The sequence below is a fragment of the Poecilia mexicana genome, unplaced genomic scaffold (genome assembly GCF_051168715.1).
Source record: "Poecilia mexicana isolate PSO_F unplaced genomic scaffold, ASM5116871v1 scaffold_9, whole genome shotgun sequence".
Taxonomy (NCBI): Eukaryota; Metazoa; Chordata; class Actinopteri; order Cyprinodontiformes; family Poeciliidae; genus Poecilia; species Poecilia mexicana.
Window position 1 is genome coordinate 17,196,812 of NW_028263378.1, and position 14,891 is coordinate 17,211,702.

Sequence of the window (14,891 nt, forward strand, 5' to 3'; positions counted from 1 at the left end):
TAAATGCATGTTTCAAAACAGGTACGTCAGTGCAGCATTTTATCTGAAAAAGTAATAACTTATAAAAGAACTGGATGCATTCCTAAACAGCCCATGATATGAATATCAAAGAAAGCTTCTTTTTCTTTTTGTGTTTAAGTGTGTTGTACGGCCATGTTGCTGCACACATGCACTCTGGGCCAGGAATTTCACTGAACATACCTGGTTTCATTTAAAAACAGACTTCATTAGTCGCTGTGATGACATTGAACACTGAGACGAAACAGTGGGTCTATTGTCAAACCTCAATGCTGGATTATCTCTCTTATCGGGTGCATTTTTTTTAAAGGAGGCTGCAGAAGCCGACCTTCCCAAAAACTGGGACGGGCTAAAGAGTCTCTCTGGATCCCTTATCTTGTTACATTAACTTGGACGGGAGAATCATGGCACACAGTGTCTACCTGCAGCAGCAGAAGATGGTTTTTCTAACAACAAAAATGATGGAGCGAACGGCTCTGTTTTTATCGTTTGGGAGTTACATCACTTCTCTGATCACTGCTTTTTTACCCCTGTGGAAAACGATGAACTCTGATCTCAACGAGGTGGAGAACTGGTTTTCAGGGCTCTGGCTCACCTGCCTCTACACGGACGAGAGGGGGATTCAGTGCAAGGCCTACGATTCTGTGCTGGGTCTGCCGGTGGATCTTCAGATCTCCAGGGTCCTCGTCTTGATTTCTATTGGAACTGGAGGATTTGCCCTGTTGACCAGCTTTCTCGGTCTGGAGGGGGTTGGCGTATGTGTGAGGAAGCCAGAAGTGAAAAGACGGCTCTTCATCTTCAGCGGAGTGATGACCTGGGTGTCGGGACTCACCACTCTGGCTCCTGTCTCCATAGTGGCGTACACGACGGTGGTGGACTTCTGGGATGAAGGTTTTCCTGATGTGATGCCTCGATGGGAGTATGGCGAGGCGATGTTCTCTGGATGGTTTGGGGGTCTGGGCCAGGTCATCGGAGGAACTCTGTTCTTTGTGGCTGTGTGCATGAGGGACTACGACCTGCAAAGGCTGAATGTTCCTGTCAGCCCAGAGCTGAAGCCCAGGACCAGGTACTACCTGAAGACGGAGGTTCTTTAGCTGTCTGTGTCGCATCCAGGTTCAATTGGAAGAAATCATGAGATTAATAAATTTGTGTACATAGCTTTGATTAAAAACTGAAGCTTTTATAAAACTTGCAAGACTTTGTGCATTTTTTGAAAGTTCTTTTTGGGTTTATTTCTCAAACGAAAATATTCTCTCTGAATGTTTTATGTTATGCAAGTGTTTTCTGGAAGTTTGTTCCAAATTTGTGGTGCATAGAAGCTGAATGCTACTTCTCCTCGTTTGGTTCAGGGGATGCAGAGCAGACCAGGTTCTGGTCTGCTCTGCATCTGTTGTACCAACCATCTAGACCTGAGGGGTCTAGATGGTTGCTACGACAACAAGAGATCTTTAATGTATTGTGGCGCTGACCCGTTTAGTGATCTATAAACTAACAACAGTATTTTAAAGTCTATTGTCTGAGCTACAGGGAACCAGTGAAGGGACTTTAAAACTGGTGTAGCCAGTCTACTCCACTTTATTCACCAAAAACTTTTTTTTTTAATTCACCAAAAACTGTCCTGTAATCTGCAATGTTCGCTTTGTTGAGCTCTGCAGTTAGCCGCCTTATCTCACTGTGCGAGAGGCAACTGCATCGTGGGCAAAAGGTCAAAAGGTAACAAGGTGACTGGAGGGGCTTATTATGTTGTTTTTCTTAAAAAATACAACAAAAAACAAAATAATTTCAGTACATGTAATTATGTGTCAGAGGGCTTACAAAATAATAATAAATAAAAAATTTACCCAAAGGGCACTTGAGGGTAAGGAGCATTGGACTTTCCAAAATTTTGGACATTTTGGAAAATGCTCCCCAATTCAGAGCCTCACATAAATGTAAGTTTTTTTCCTGAGAATATCGAAACCCAAAACGTTTCAATGCCAGCAAAGGAACGTGACGAGGTGGCTTCCTTGAAAAAGGAAAGTACTTCCAAGAACACTGGGATTTCTACAGCACAGCCAGTCACCAAAGAGTAGGTAGTCTGTCTTCATACCGCAGGAAACTCTGGATAAAAACAGGTAGAAAAGTCCATTTATGGATAAGCCCAGGGACAATAATCAAAGAGAAAATTTAACAGATGTTCCTGATAATCAAACAGCGAGTAAAGCAAAGTGTACATGTCTTGCCAAATTTAAGGAGTCTGAATTGGAGTATATCAGAATCTAGAAATATTTAATGAAGCAGCTCGACGAGATGTTTTGTATAAATCGTAAACTAACTGCTCAACTTAGACATCAGAAAGATCTGATGAGGAAAGCAGTCTCAGAGAGAAGACAAAGCAGCAATTCAATGTTTTCTCTTCAAATTCAGACAGACATACGAGAACACTCAGAGAAGAGAACATTTCGTCATCAATCTGATTCAGTACAAACAGACATGGCTGTACAGGAAACCAGTTATCAGGAAAAACCAGTCAGTCGAACGATTTTTACCCAAACTGAGATCGATGCGTTGGAAACCTGTTATCAAGTAAAACCAGTCAGGTGAACGACTTCTACCCAAACTGAGATGGATGTGTTTGAAACCAGCTATCAGGTAAAACCGGATCATCAAACAATTTAGACCCAAATGGAGATGGATGTGTTGGAAACCAGCAGTCGGGTAAAACCGGATCATCAAACAATTTAGACCCAGACGGAGATGGATGTGTTGGAAACCAGCAGTCAGGTAAAACCGGATCATCAAACAATTTCGACCCAGACGGAGATGGATGTGTTGGAAACCAGCAGTCAGGTAAAACCGGATCATCAAACAATTTCGACCCAGACGGAGATGGATGTGTTGGAAACCAGCAGTCAGGTAAAACCGGATCATCAAACAATTTCGACCCAAACTGAGCCCTTTCCATTGCTCAGAGAACAGCCCTCTGAAACCCAACTGAATGAGCATCAGGAACGGCAGAGCGAGCTATTCAAGAGATCTGCAGGTCAGTACAGTAGAGTCAGCATATATTCTTCAATAAAGACGGAGGCTCGGATGCCTTTTACTGAACATTTCTGTTCAGTTTTTTCATATATATATATATATATATATATATATATATATATATATATATATATATATTTTATTTCAGATAACAACAGAGCTGCTCCTTTGCCCAGAAAAACACCTCTAAATTTAAAGATTTCCATTGGTGTCGAGGTTTCCTGTTCCCCTAACGTTAATTCAGTAGATAGCGTTGGCTCGGATCTGCCAGTTGTAGGGAGGACATCTGCAGGACAAGGACAAGCTGAGGAGAACTTTTTCAAGTTCTCCAATGAGCTCCAGAACAGCTGGGTGAACGATGCTTTCCAGAGCATCCTAAACCTGAGCGTCACCAAGCGGTGTCTCGCTCAGGAAAGGGTTTTTCTGGAGGCATCGTCCATCCCCTGCTGTGGGAGTCTCTTACTCTCAGCTGTCCGTCAGCCCGGCAAACATTTTAGTCAGGAAGACCTTTCCCCAGTTCTGATGGAGCTGAAGGAGAGGAAGCTGCCATCAGACGTGGGAAAGGACTACGACATAAAAAGTTTGCTGGAGTCTGTTCTGGTCTGGCTGGATTCGTTTGGCGGCGACACAGAGAGAGAGTTGTACAACAACGACTCCTGCTCTAACTGTGGAGCCACTTCCCTCAGGCTCCTGAACAACGGCGCCCTGATTGCCCTTCCACCGATACCATTTTCAACCAGTATTTCTATACTGCTTGAGTACTGGTTGGATTTGGCATGCAAACGCCGTTGTTCAGGCTGCGGGTCACCCTGGCAGAAAAAACATTGCCTGGCCGATAACAAGGTCCTGGTGTTTTTTCTGCACAGGTTTACCAGGAAGTACCAAACAAAAGCCACTCATACCATCGATGTCCCTGCAGAATGTGGGACGGAGACGTACCACCTGTCCTCCGTCATCTGTGGGGATCCAAAGCTGACAGACATCTACTGTTACTTAATGAAGGGAGAACGAACCGTCAAGGCAGAAAACGAGCATGTCTTCACTGCAGACAGCGACTGCAGTGAAGACATGTCCAACAACGGTTTCATTTACATTTATGAAAAGAACTGATCAAACACCAGAGGTTAATTTCTCCAGCCCCTCCTCTGGAAGATGGCAAAGGGCCCTTTGGAGAGGAGCTAAAAATATTAACATCGGAAGAAGAAAAGAATCCTAGAAGACCTAGTAACCATTTTGAGGCTGGAGAAATCTGACTGGGACCAAACATGTGTCTGATTTAAATTTATGGGGCAAAGGGTAAAAAGATTTGACAGGTTTCCTGTTTGCAGGTTTCTCTCTGGGCACTCTGGCTTCCTGCCACAATCTGAAATAGGGGTTGCATCAATTAGTCGACTAGTCGATTCTTTTCTCTGCAATGACTTTTTTCTGGGCTAGTCGACTAGTCGCAATCACATGACAAAACAGATTTTTCCAAGGAAATGAAAGAAGGTGGACTAGGTGAGTTTGTCAGAAAGCTCAAATTGTATAAAAATGTAAATAATTTAACAAAGACAATCTGTAAATTACAGCATAGGCTACCGCAATAGGGGCGTTGCGCGGCGCGGTGGTTAGCACGGCGCCCTGCATACAGAGACTTTAGCCCGCGGTAGTCAGGAGTCCGACTCCTGTCCTCCATTCAGCAATGACAGCTGCCTCTACGTTGGAAACCCTCAGTAAAGAAAATGTTTCTGTAGGATATAGTGAACAAGAGATTTCAGTACCAGAAATTGTTGGGGATCTGACAACTAACATTAAAAATGAGATTCATTCAAATGACATTTATCAGTGAACCACAGGCAGCAATCGAAGAAGAAGGAACGGTTTCCACAGAAGGGGAGAGTGACCTAATGGAAAAAAAGAAACCATCCCCTTCACAGACAGAGGTTACATTAATTGAAGATGTAATCCAAACACCACCTCAGGAATCTGGACCTCAAGCAACTGAAGAGTCAGCAGAGCAGAACAATGACTGTGAACAAGAGAGGCCCAAGAAAAAGATTTCACAGTGGAGGCGAATCAAAAAGACTTTAACACCATCATATCTCTGCCAGTTCAAAGACAGATCAGAAGTCCATCCAGAGTAGACATCAGCTTATATCTCCAATAAATTAAATTTAAAAGGGCGTGGCTGATTGGTGGGAACGGGAACAAGGGATGCTGTTGTTAATTGGACATTTTAATATTAAAAAGAAGGACTGCACGGTGGGAAGTGTCTCTCCGTGTAGGTGTGGGTTCACTCTGGGCCCTCCAGCTTCCACCACGTTCAACAACATCCAGGGCCATGCAGAGACCACTAAAGGGGCAGGTGCTCAAAAAAGGGCACATCTAGCCACATTTTAGGACAGAATATTAAGAAAGTCAGAGAGCTTTCAGAGTTTAATAAACAATGAAAAATTACAAATGGCGAGATATACAACTAGTTATTACATCTTAACATAATAAAAACATAACAGCTGCCTTGTAATATTAAATATATTGTTCACTATCAAAAACTGCATGCTGATCATGGTAAGAACCTTTATTTCTTTGTTCTTACCTACAGTCCTCGTTCTGACCCAGTTGGTCAACAATCCACCACCTTTGGTTGCTTGTAGCAGATCCTTTCTGTTTTGTTTCTGACGTCTTTCTTTAAAAAAGCAAAACAAAAAAAAAAGAAAAATATAATGAATTATGATCAGAACACTATATTAAACCACACTACCAATTATTTACCCTTGTGTTTAAACCAATATCTTTTTCAGTTCGTAGAACAACATAATATTAATTTCAGAGAAAATGAGACCTCTGCTTTGGGGTTCAATTTGTTTCACAATTATTCTATAAAAAAAACTAACCTCAATTAAATAAAACTGTGATCAAAACTTTTTTAATTGTTACATTTTTTTCAAACAAAAAAAAGTTTGGTTTAAAAAACTTTTGTTTAAATTAAAATCACAATTTTTTTTGTCTCATGAAGTGAAAAAATTATTAGTAGAGCAAACTTTTTTGCGTATGTCAGAAATCTTTTCTTGCTATCCAAAGTTTTTGTTTGTGATTCAAAGTTTTTCTTGCGATTCTCACATGACGTCGTGGGCAGGGCCCAAAATCGCAACAAAAAATTCCCGAGGTGTGCAAATAAAAGTATATGTATTACAAATAACTTTGTAAGTTCACGAGACAAAAATTTGTTATTTAATTTAAAAAAAGTTTTTTAAACAAAACTTTTAGTTTAAAAAAAGAAATGATTACAATTCCAAATGTTTTGATAATTTACTTAACTGAGGTTAGTTGTTTTTTTTTTCATTGAATAATTGTGAAACAATTTTAACTGCAAACTCTGTGAACCAGACCCTAAATTTACTTAAAAGTCTGAATTGAGTTTTTTCCCCTTTCATTAATGACACGCTTTTATTGGACAGGAGCAGCTTGATTGAATATTACATACATTATATCTATCATGGTAGTTCAGGGTGAGTTATTTTTAATTCTAAATGAATATCCTAGTTGGACTTTTATTTAAGTGCTGTTCTCCTTCAAGATACATTTACCTAACGCTAGAATACATACAATGTACATTATGCAGCAAAGGAAATTAGAAGACATATATCCATTATGGAGATGATAAGTTTTGTACGGGCGATGTGCCGCCATTGCACAAGCAATACTGAAGAACGACTGCTATCATTAACGATACAGGGAAGAAGCTTTTCAGTTATATTGCTTTGCTAGCAGAGTCGTTAGCTAGCAGCTAGCTAATAGCACAACAACAACAGCCTAATATCTGTAAAAATACAGATGTTCTTATCAAGTCTCCTCCCGCTCAGTAGTTCTTCAGAGAAAGGAAGACGCAGAGGCCTGTCAGTGTCTGTTGTATTTCATTACCTCTCTGCTTAAACCACTACTCCGTGCTGAAGCAGAAACGTTCAACGTTTTCCGTCATCTGACAAGCAGCAAGTCTGCTCATGCGTCACGGGCAAAAGGTCAAAGGTAACAAGGTTACCGGCTTATTATGTTGTACAAAAAATCCCAACAAAAAACCAAATAATTTTAGTACATGTTATTATGTGTCAGAAGAGGGCTTCGGAAATAAAATAAAAAATAAAAAAATTGACCAAAAGGGCACTTGGGGGCAAGGAGCAAAAGGGGCAGGTGCTCAAGCGCCCCCAGCCCCCTATTTGATTGTACATCTTTCTAAGAAGATGCTGAAATTATGGCCCCAGTTAAGATTTTCTGATATAGTAAAGGTTAATTGTTTATTAAATAAAAAAAGGGAAATATTTAAACAAAATCATTGAAAATGTCTATGTTATTCATTTAAAAACAACAATTTCTCTCCTATAATGTTGTAAAAGAGCTAAAACCAAACTGAGAAAACACATAGCAGCTGCTAAAGCCGTATTCATGACTGCTATTTATTACAAGTGAGCTGGATGTTGTAGAAATATTTGCCTGCAGTCTCACTGGTACTCGGAAACAAAGCTTTCCACTCCCCACCCACTCACTCTCCCTCCTCAAACCATTCCTATATTTACTTTTTGTGAGTCTCTTCTTAATCTCTTGTCAATGAGTAAACCGTACTAATCAGTAAGACCTATCATTTAGCAGTAATCACCAGCCAATTTAGCTAGTTCCATAAAGTGAAACAATGTGATTAAGAAGCACAGCAGACCCACAGTTAGTCAATATACATTTCTAATGTGTGGATTTGTTATTTTAACATGGATCAGGGGTCCAGCTATGGGTGATTCCACAAAATGTAATCTCAGGGAGTCTGAATAAAATACACCTGTAAGATTTTAACCTGTAAAAAAGCTAATCAAACCCATATGTATTTTTGTTGTGGTTTCTGCATCTAACAGTTCTGATTAAAGTAACCAGTAGATGTGTTGCTATCTGTCCTCCATTAACACTGCAGAGCACGTGTTTGACTTCCACTTGGACATGCCTTCTCACACATGCTTGAACACAAAGAGCAACACAAACAGACACTGGAGTGCGTAAGTACATGTCATCTGTCAGCACCCTGTAGAAATACAATAACACCATGTGGTCAGTGTTATTATTTTTCTAACCCAGTACATCCTCTTCTATCTGGTTCATTTGGTATTATCACAGTGACAGTGTGTCTTAACAGTCAGGCTTTGAACTGCTGAAATCGTCATTTCTACAGAGATGAATCTGCAATTCTCAGGTGAATGACCTTGTGCCATAAGGACAACAATGCCTCTGAATGTTGGACCATAAAGAAGGGATGTAATATGTCTATATGCTGTATAAGTCAGTGTGTGTTTTCTCTTTTGTTTCTTTTAAGCCCCATTCTATGGCAAGCTGTTGTGTACATATTTGATACCTTTCATTTTTGAAGGCTAGTTCTAGGGGGACCGCCGCCCCCCCAGGTTCCCCTATAGCTCCGCCACTGATCCCTACTCACTTACACTTGGTGGATAACTGAACGCTGCTCCCTGACATTGTGGATCAACTTAAGAGAAGCAGTTTCCTGAATTTGGACAAGGTTGCTTTTAGTGTCCCTGTTGCTGTTTCCTCTCTAGAAAGGCCAGCAGCAGACCTTGTGTGTATTTGCATTACTGTTTGTTTGAGATTCGATTAGATTCAGAAGACTGCTTATAACATCTAATAGCAGGTAAAAAAAAATTTATGAACTCAATCAAAGGTGCAGTTTTTAATCATGACTTCACATTAACAGACAAATGTCAGATTTTAGCATAATGCCAATTTACAATGCAGATATCTATCTATGCTTTTGTGTCTCAGTTAAATATTTCAGTAAAACTCTGTAAAACACACGTTTTTTTTTTTTTTTCATTTCTCAAGAGAAAAATGGAGATCCAAAGCAACTTACCTTTTAATTAAAAAATAGTTACCCCACAAACCCAATAAGGCATTTTGCCAACACTGGGAAAAACTACTCATAATACATGGTCAGTTAATTTATTTTTTTAAATTGTTATAGAGACATTTTGGCAGGCTCTTTTTTTGTAGTATCGTTTTAATCTAGTCACAGTGCAACTACTGCATTTCCAACCTCTCTCCCTCCGCTGATCACACTGACAAATGTGAGGCACACAGTAAGAGCTGTGTCAATGTTTTCAGCAGTTCTTTTCATGTGTGGCCAGAGTGAAAACTATCAATGTGGACGAGTTTTACAACAGCTGATGCATGCACTGCAGCAGAGGAAGCAGGCAGTGCAAAGAGTGAGCAGTCAGCATGCGGTGCAGCAAGGAAGGCAGCAAGTCTTTGATCAGGTTTAACTGGCAAGTCAGGTCTTTGACATCTAAAGGGGAGGCTGAGAGGGTCTGAAGGGAACAACAACAAGCAGCTGAGAGAGAGAGAGAGAGAGAGAGAGAGAGAGAGAGAGAGAGAAAGAGAAGGAGAGAGGGAAACAGGGTGCCTCCTCTCAGGGAAGCAGAAGAGGAGGGGTGGGAGGACAAGAGCAGGGAACGGTGAGGATTCATGCTGTGTTAGCATCCCCTCAGCAACTCCATCAATACTGCATACAGCTGAGAAACTGGCAAAGGTCCTCCGTGCTGCATTTTCAGGCTCGGCCAGAGAAAGAGAGCGACTCCCACGACCGGTCAACTCAGTCTGCTGCTGGAGGGTCTCTTTGTGAGGGGCAGAGCACACACACACACACGTACACGCACGCACACACACATACAAGACACACTCTGACACACACTCTCTGGAACCTCTGCTGCATCAAGAAGCAGAGGAGGGACACACGATCTGGGAATACTCCAGAGGAGAGAGTTATCACCGGAGAGGGACAGCGAGGAAACTCTTGCTGCCATGCCCTGCACCGGAGGCTGAGCTGCGGGAGAGTTTGACAGGACCTCAGTGCACCTGCTCCATGCACACTGGTAAGCTGATTTATTCTTCTTACAGTCAGAGAAATGTAGCCCAGCTTGTTTTCCTGTTATTTTGAGATGCTGTTTGAATAACTGGAAAAATGTGCTAATTCATCTTTCTCCATTGCTTCATTCAGAGTAAATCTTGTTTATTTATTTGTCTGGGACTCAGTACTTTTTTTTTTTTTTCCTGGAGTCACAAGCACAGTGTGTCCACAGTTTATCAGCTGAAATCACATAACAGAACATGGTCAGTTCTCATCACTTTTGCTATACACAATAAATAATATTTACTAGTTCGAAGACGCAGATAGAGCCATTGAATGTCTCTCAGAACATCAAACATTGTAAACATCTTTGCTGCAGAAGAATTGCAGGTATTTAAAATTGTGCTTTCGCTGAAACTGGGAAGTAGAGAACTGTTACGTGGAAGCACAGCTCCCCTGCAGGGGTGCACACCCCTTTTTTATAAAGCTCAGTTTTAGTTTTCCATGACATCATGGAGAGGTTATCGCTCAAAGCGGTGGCAAAGTGACCTGAAACAATTCGCTTGTGCCTTTGTCCTGCAGCTGAGGCTTTGGGGGAAGTTAATGCCACATTCAGCCATCTAGGGTTATATTCACGCATTTTAAAATGATGTCAGTGTTGCTGTATAAAATAACAAAGGCATGTTTTTATTGATTCCACGTGGCAACTAAAGTGGTGCGTTGTTGTTACAATTCAGAGTTTGTTTTTGAATTCCTTTCGAAGCTTAACTGTGACCTCGGTAATCTGGTGAAAATATGGGCTCACGCCTCGGCGCCACATTTCATCTTTGTTCAGGTATTTTCAGCAAGAAGTGCAGGCAAACATTTTTGTTGGAGTCATTTAACAACAAGGAACAAACATGAATGTCTTAGAAGAGTAATTAATTTGCTTGATACCTTACACAGCAAACATCGTCTTATTGATAGTGCAGCCAAAGCGATTGAAAAGATGTCTTGTTGTGTCATTTTATTGTATTTATTGTATAAAACTATACTTGCACCTGGTAAAACTCAACAACTTCTTTACGCAACCTGAGGACAATTCACAAGGCTTATCTTGTTGCTCCCAAACCAGTCTGTGAGAGAGACAGGTGTGGCCAAGTAAGGTGTTTGAAATGTATGTCCTTTTATCAGATCAGGACCAGAGGAACTGTTTAGCTACATGTAAAGATAGTGAATAAAAACAGAGATATTTGTTTGTTACAAACTAATTCTTCCCTTCATTTACCACGTTTGACTCAATTTAGATGTTACTGACATTGTAACCATGGCACACAATGATTTCCCAAAAAAATTGAATTTGGATATATATTTATACATCCTCAATATAGTTAATTAGGATCTTATGCTAACCCATATTGTACATCAGTATATAAAAAAAAACACTCCTTATAGAGAAATACAGTAGTGACTACTTTTCTTTAAGAAGAAAGTATGTGTTTTTATGATGAAGAGTAGATATTTAATCTTTTGGAATCGCAGTGAATCATTGAAATCACCCAAATTCCTTGAAGAATTAATTAAAGTTTTAGACTCTGTACACCAGAAGTAAATTAGGCGTAAAAATCTGCTAGCTGATAAAGACTTTGAACAAACATTGCCCTCTTGGATAGATTTTGAGAAATTCTGTAAGGTAGAGTGGGGCAAATTTGTACCAAGTCACGTTGTGGCATTTGATGCTTCGACAAAGCTTCACGTTTTTTGTGTGAATTTGTGTAAGCAGGATGTGTTTTTGTATACTTTGTGTTCCTAACAACTATGTATGCTTCAGGCGATTTTTACATTCTACATGCAAAATGCAAAGAACATTGCATACTGCAAACCTATGTCAGTTCACATGAACTAACGGGCTGAGTAAGTAGAGCTTTAATCAGAAAATCAGCCAAGAGGTCCATACTAACTTGTGGGGAGCTGCAGGGATCAACAAGCTCGGGTGGGAGAATCTCTTGATGGGGCACTGCATAAATCTGGCTTTTATGTCAGAGAAGTAAGAAGAAAATCTTGTGAAAATGACTGACACTTCCCTGAACACCAGGGTGAGACATGGTGGTGGCAGCATCATGCTGTTGAGTTGTTTTCCTTCATTAGGGACAGGCACACCGGTGAGAGTCGACGATAATAAGAAAAATGAAAGAAAAACAGTTTCAGCAGAAAAAGACTGAAGACTCAGGTAATAGTTAACCAACGATTTTTAACAAACAGAACAAGCGACAATAGATCTGCAGCGAAAAGTTGTTTTTCTCACAGTGTTGACACAGGAGAGCTCAAGACAAATCCCTGCCACACTTTTCAGATTTAAATCCCTCTTTCATTTTCCTTCAACTTCACATATATATATATATATATATATATATATATATATATATATATATATATATATATATATATATATATATAGATAGATAGATAGATAGATAGATAGATAGATAGATAGATAGATAGATAGATAGATAGATTGATTGATTACATTATTGTAGCGTAACATCAGGGTGAAAAATGAAATGTCACATTTTATTACCTGTGAAGTTTAAAATCAACCCTCGATGACATTTACCCTTGCAATCAGTTTGAGATTTTGTGACATTCTTCTTCGTAGTGTGATGCCATCGCTGATTGCAAATCCCTATGCGAAGGCCGACTCTGACTGATGGATGTGACCTTTGGTAGACCTTTCAGCTGCTCGGCGTTCGTTAACAAGCGGCGCCTCCACACTTCCGAGCGGGAGCTGCGTTCCGCTAATTCTCCCCTGCAATACAATTCCAGTAACAGGTAGTACAGTCGTAGTGAAACTGACAGCTTGTTTGCTAGCAGGATTACTAGCACTGCTCGGGGACAGGCCCAACAGCGATGGAGCGGGATCTGCGTCATATGTTGTGGAGACCAAATCTGCTTAACCTACTTTGGGGGTTTTTTTTGGACAAAATATTTTTTTTGCCGTTTTGTCAGAAGTCCAATGTGAAATAGCTCTCGGCTTTCCAGTGCTGTTCATCAAAATTTCAGTTGTGACAAATAATTAAAGCGCAACATGCGAGAGGCAAGTTTTTCCATGCAGCGTCTCACTTGGGGAAGGGCTTTGAGCGAGTGAAATCTGCGACGTGGGTGATGGTCTCGCTGGAGGAAAGTTCAGATACGTGGAGGAGTTTATGCAGGAATGCTGAAAAAGAAGCTTTACTCCATCTGCAGGACACTAAATATGACTAGTCATATTTATTACTAGAAATCAACTTTACCACTTGGTATATCACTGGTTGTTTTCTCAGTCTTTCTGCAAGGCAGTTGAATGTAGTCTGCATATTTAACACCATGGACTTGATAGGAAAGTCAGCCTCATCAGTGTTCCTTCAGGCTTATTACACTTTAATACAGTATAAAGGATGAGGTCCTAATAACTTGAAGTCAAATCATTTAAGTTGCAGTTTAAAATTTTACAAATGTCAGGGCTTTCTAGGTTTTTTTTCCAGGTTTTCATTAGAACATGACCAAATATTATTTTATGTCATAGGACAGAAAAATGTGTTTATTCTTTCAAGTTGTCTTGTCATGAAAAAAAAGAGAAGAGAGAACACAATCAATTAACTTTGGAAGTTTTCGTTCAACTAAAAAACAGGCAGCTGAAATAATCTGGTTGCTTCAGTTTAAACACTCTTAAACTTTATCTCATAAGTCAATTTTGATCTTGAGTCTTCTTTGTAGGAATCGGTCAGGCTCCCAGACAATGACTTTGCAATAATTGCTCTCTCCATCTTGCATAAGTTGTCTATTTCCCTCCAGTTTGCGAGGACATATCTTGTCCACACAGATGTTATCCTGCATTATGTTCCAGATCCAGGATTGGCCATTCTTTAGCTCATTTGAATATATGTTTGAATGCTGAAAAATGGATTTCCTCTTTAGACACCTGAATGCTTTTCTGGTCAAAACTGACCTTCAGCCACTGCAAATGTTTAAATAACCTCTTTGTAGTTTCAGAATCGCAGGTTATTAGATCAATTTTTCAGGAGTTTTCAGAAACTTTTCTGTCTCTCCTCTCCATTCAACACAGAACCTCATTTTTTTTTTACAAGTTTAAGCACATTTAGATGTGCTCAGAATATCAAGCAGTCTCTGTGCTTGTAAAGGATAATTGGTTGATGGATTGCAGCAAACTGAGTGACGCGTCTGTCAATGTGTGTGTTCAGATCCACGGCACCGAGCGCCACATGTGTAACGTACCACAGCATAGGTGAAGCAGCAGAGTTGGCAGAAATGTGACGTCTGACAACGAAACAAGACAAGGGGGAGCTTTGAAACTCAGGGGGCCTCTGGTTCCCTTGAAAACAGTGTCTGACAGGAAAGTTTATAGGTGCTGGAGTGGGGTTAATATTTAACAAGTTCCCATGCAAAATGCATGAACAAAGGTAGCAACGTGTGTGAAAATGTTCCTAATTAACAAAGTTACTTCCTTTTGACAAGCATTTACATTTTACATACACACACACACACACACGCGCACACGTACACACACACATTGTTAAATTGAAGGGATTTTTTCCCCTGCTTAGATTAAGTAACTTGTTTTATTTTAAAACGTTTGGTTTGATCCTTGTAAAGCTGGTAGGTTTTCATAGCTGTGAGCCGTATCATTTTCATGCCTTTTTTTTTTTCTCCCTTTTTTCGCAGATTACATAAAAGAGCTGGTGTGTGCAATGGCTGTCTTCGACTTGCAGGGTTTCATGCCACCTGTTCTGCATCACTTTCCTCTCTTTGCTGCACAGCCAGGTCCGACGATCTGACCACACCTCTCCTTCCTCCCCCCAAACCCTCCCTCCCTCCCTCCCATCCTCCCCCTTTTCTTGGTGTCCATCTTTCCTGGGCCCACCATGGGAGGATGCTTCTCCAAACCCAAGCCAGGTAAGAAAGATGCTTTCCAAGCTCATGTCTTAAAGGAGATTTAGAGTCCAGG

General features: G+C 40.4%; 1 protein-coding gene across 1 annotated transcript; it reads left to right on the forward strand.

Annotated features, from left to right (window-relative positions):
* The first annotated feature begins 419 nt into the window (after positions 1-419).
* cldn26 (claudin 26) lies at positions 420-1,206 on the forward strand. Its single transcript, XM_014968335.2, has one exon. It carries the CDS (start codon positions 423-425, stop codon positions 1,110-1,112), a length of 690 nt encoding a protein of 229 aa, XP_014823821.1. The 5' UTR covers positions 420-422; the 3' UTR covers positions 1,113-1,206.
* Positions 1,207-14,891: the final 13,685 nt, after the last annotated feature.

Coding starts and splice junctions, on each gene's coding strand:
- cldn26 (XM_014968335.2), top strand. CDS start 423: ATGGCACACAGTGTCTACCTGCAGCAGCAGAAGATGGTTTTTCTAACA.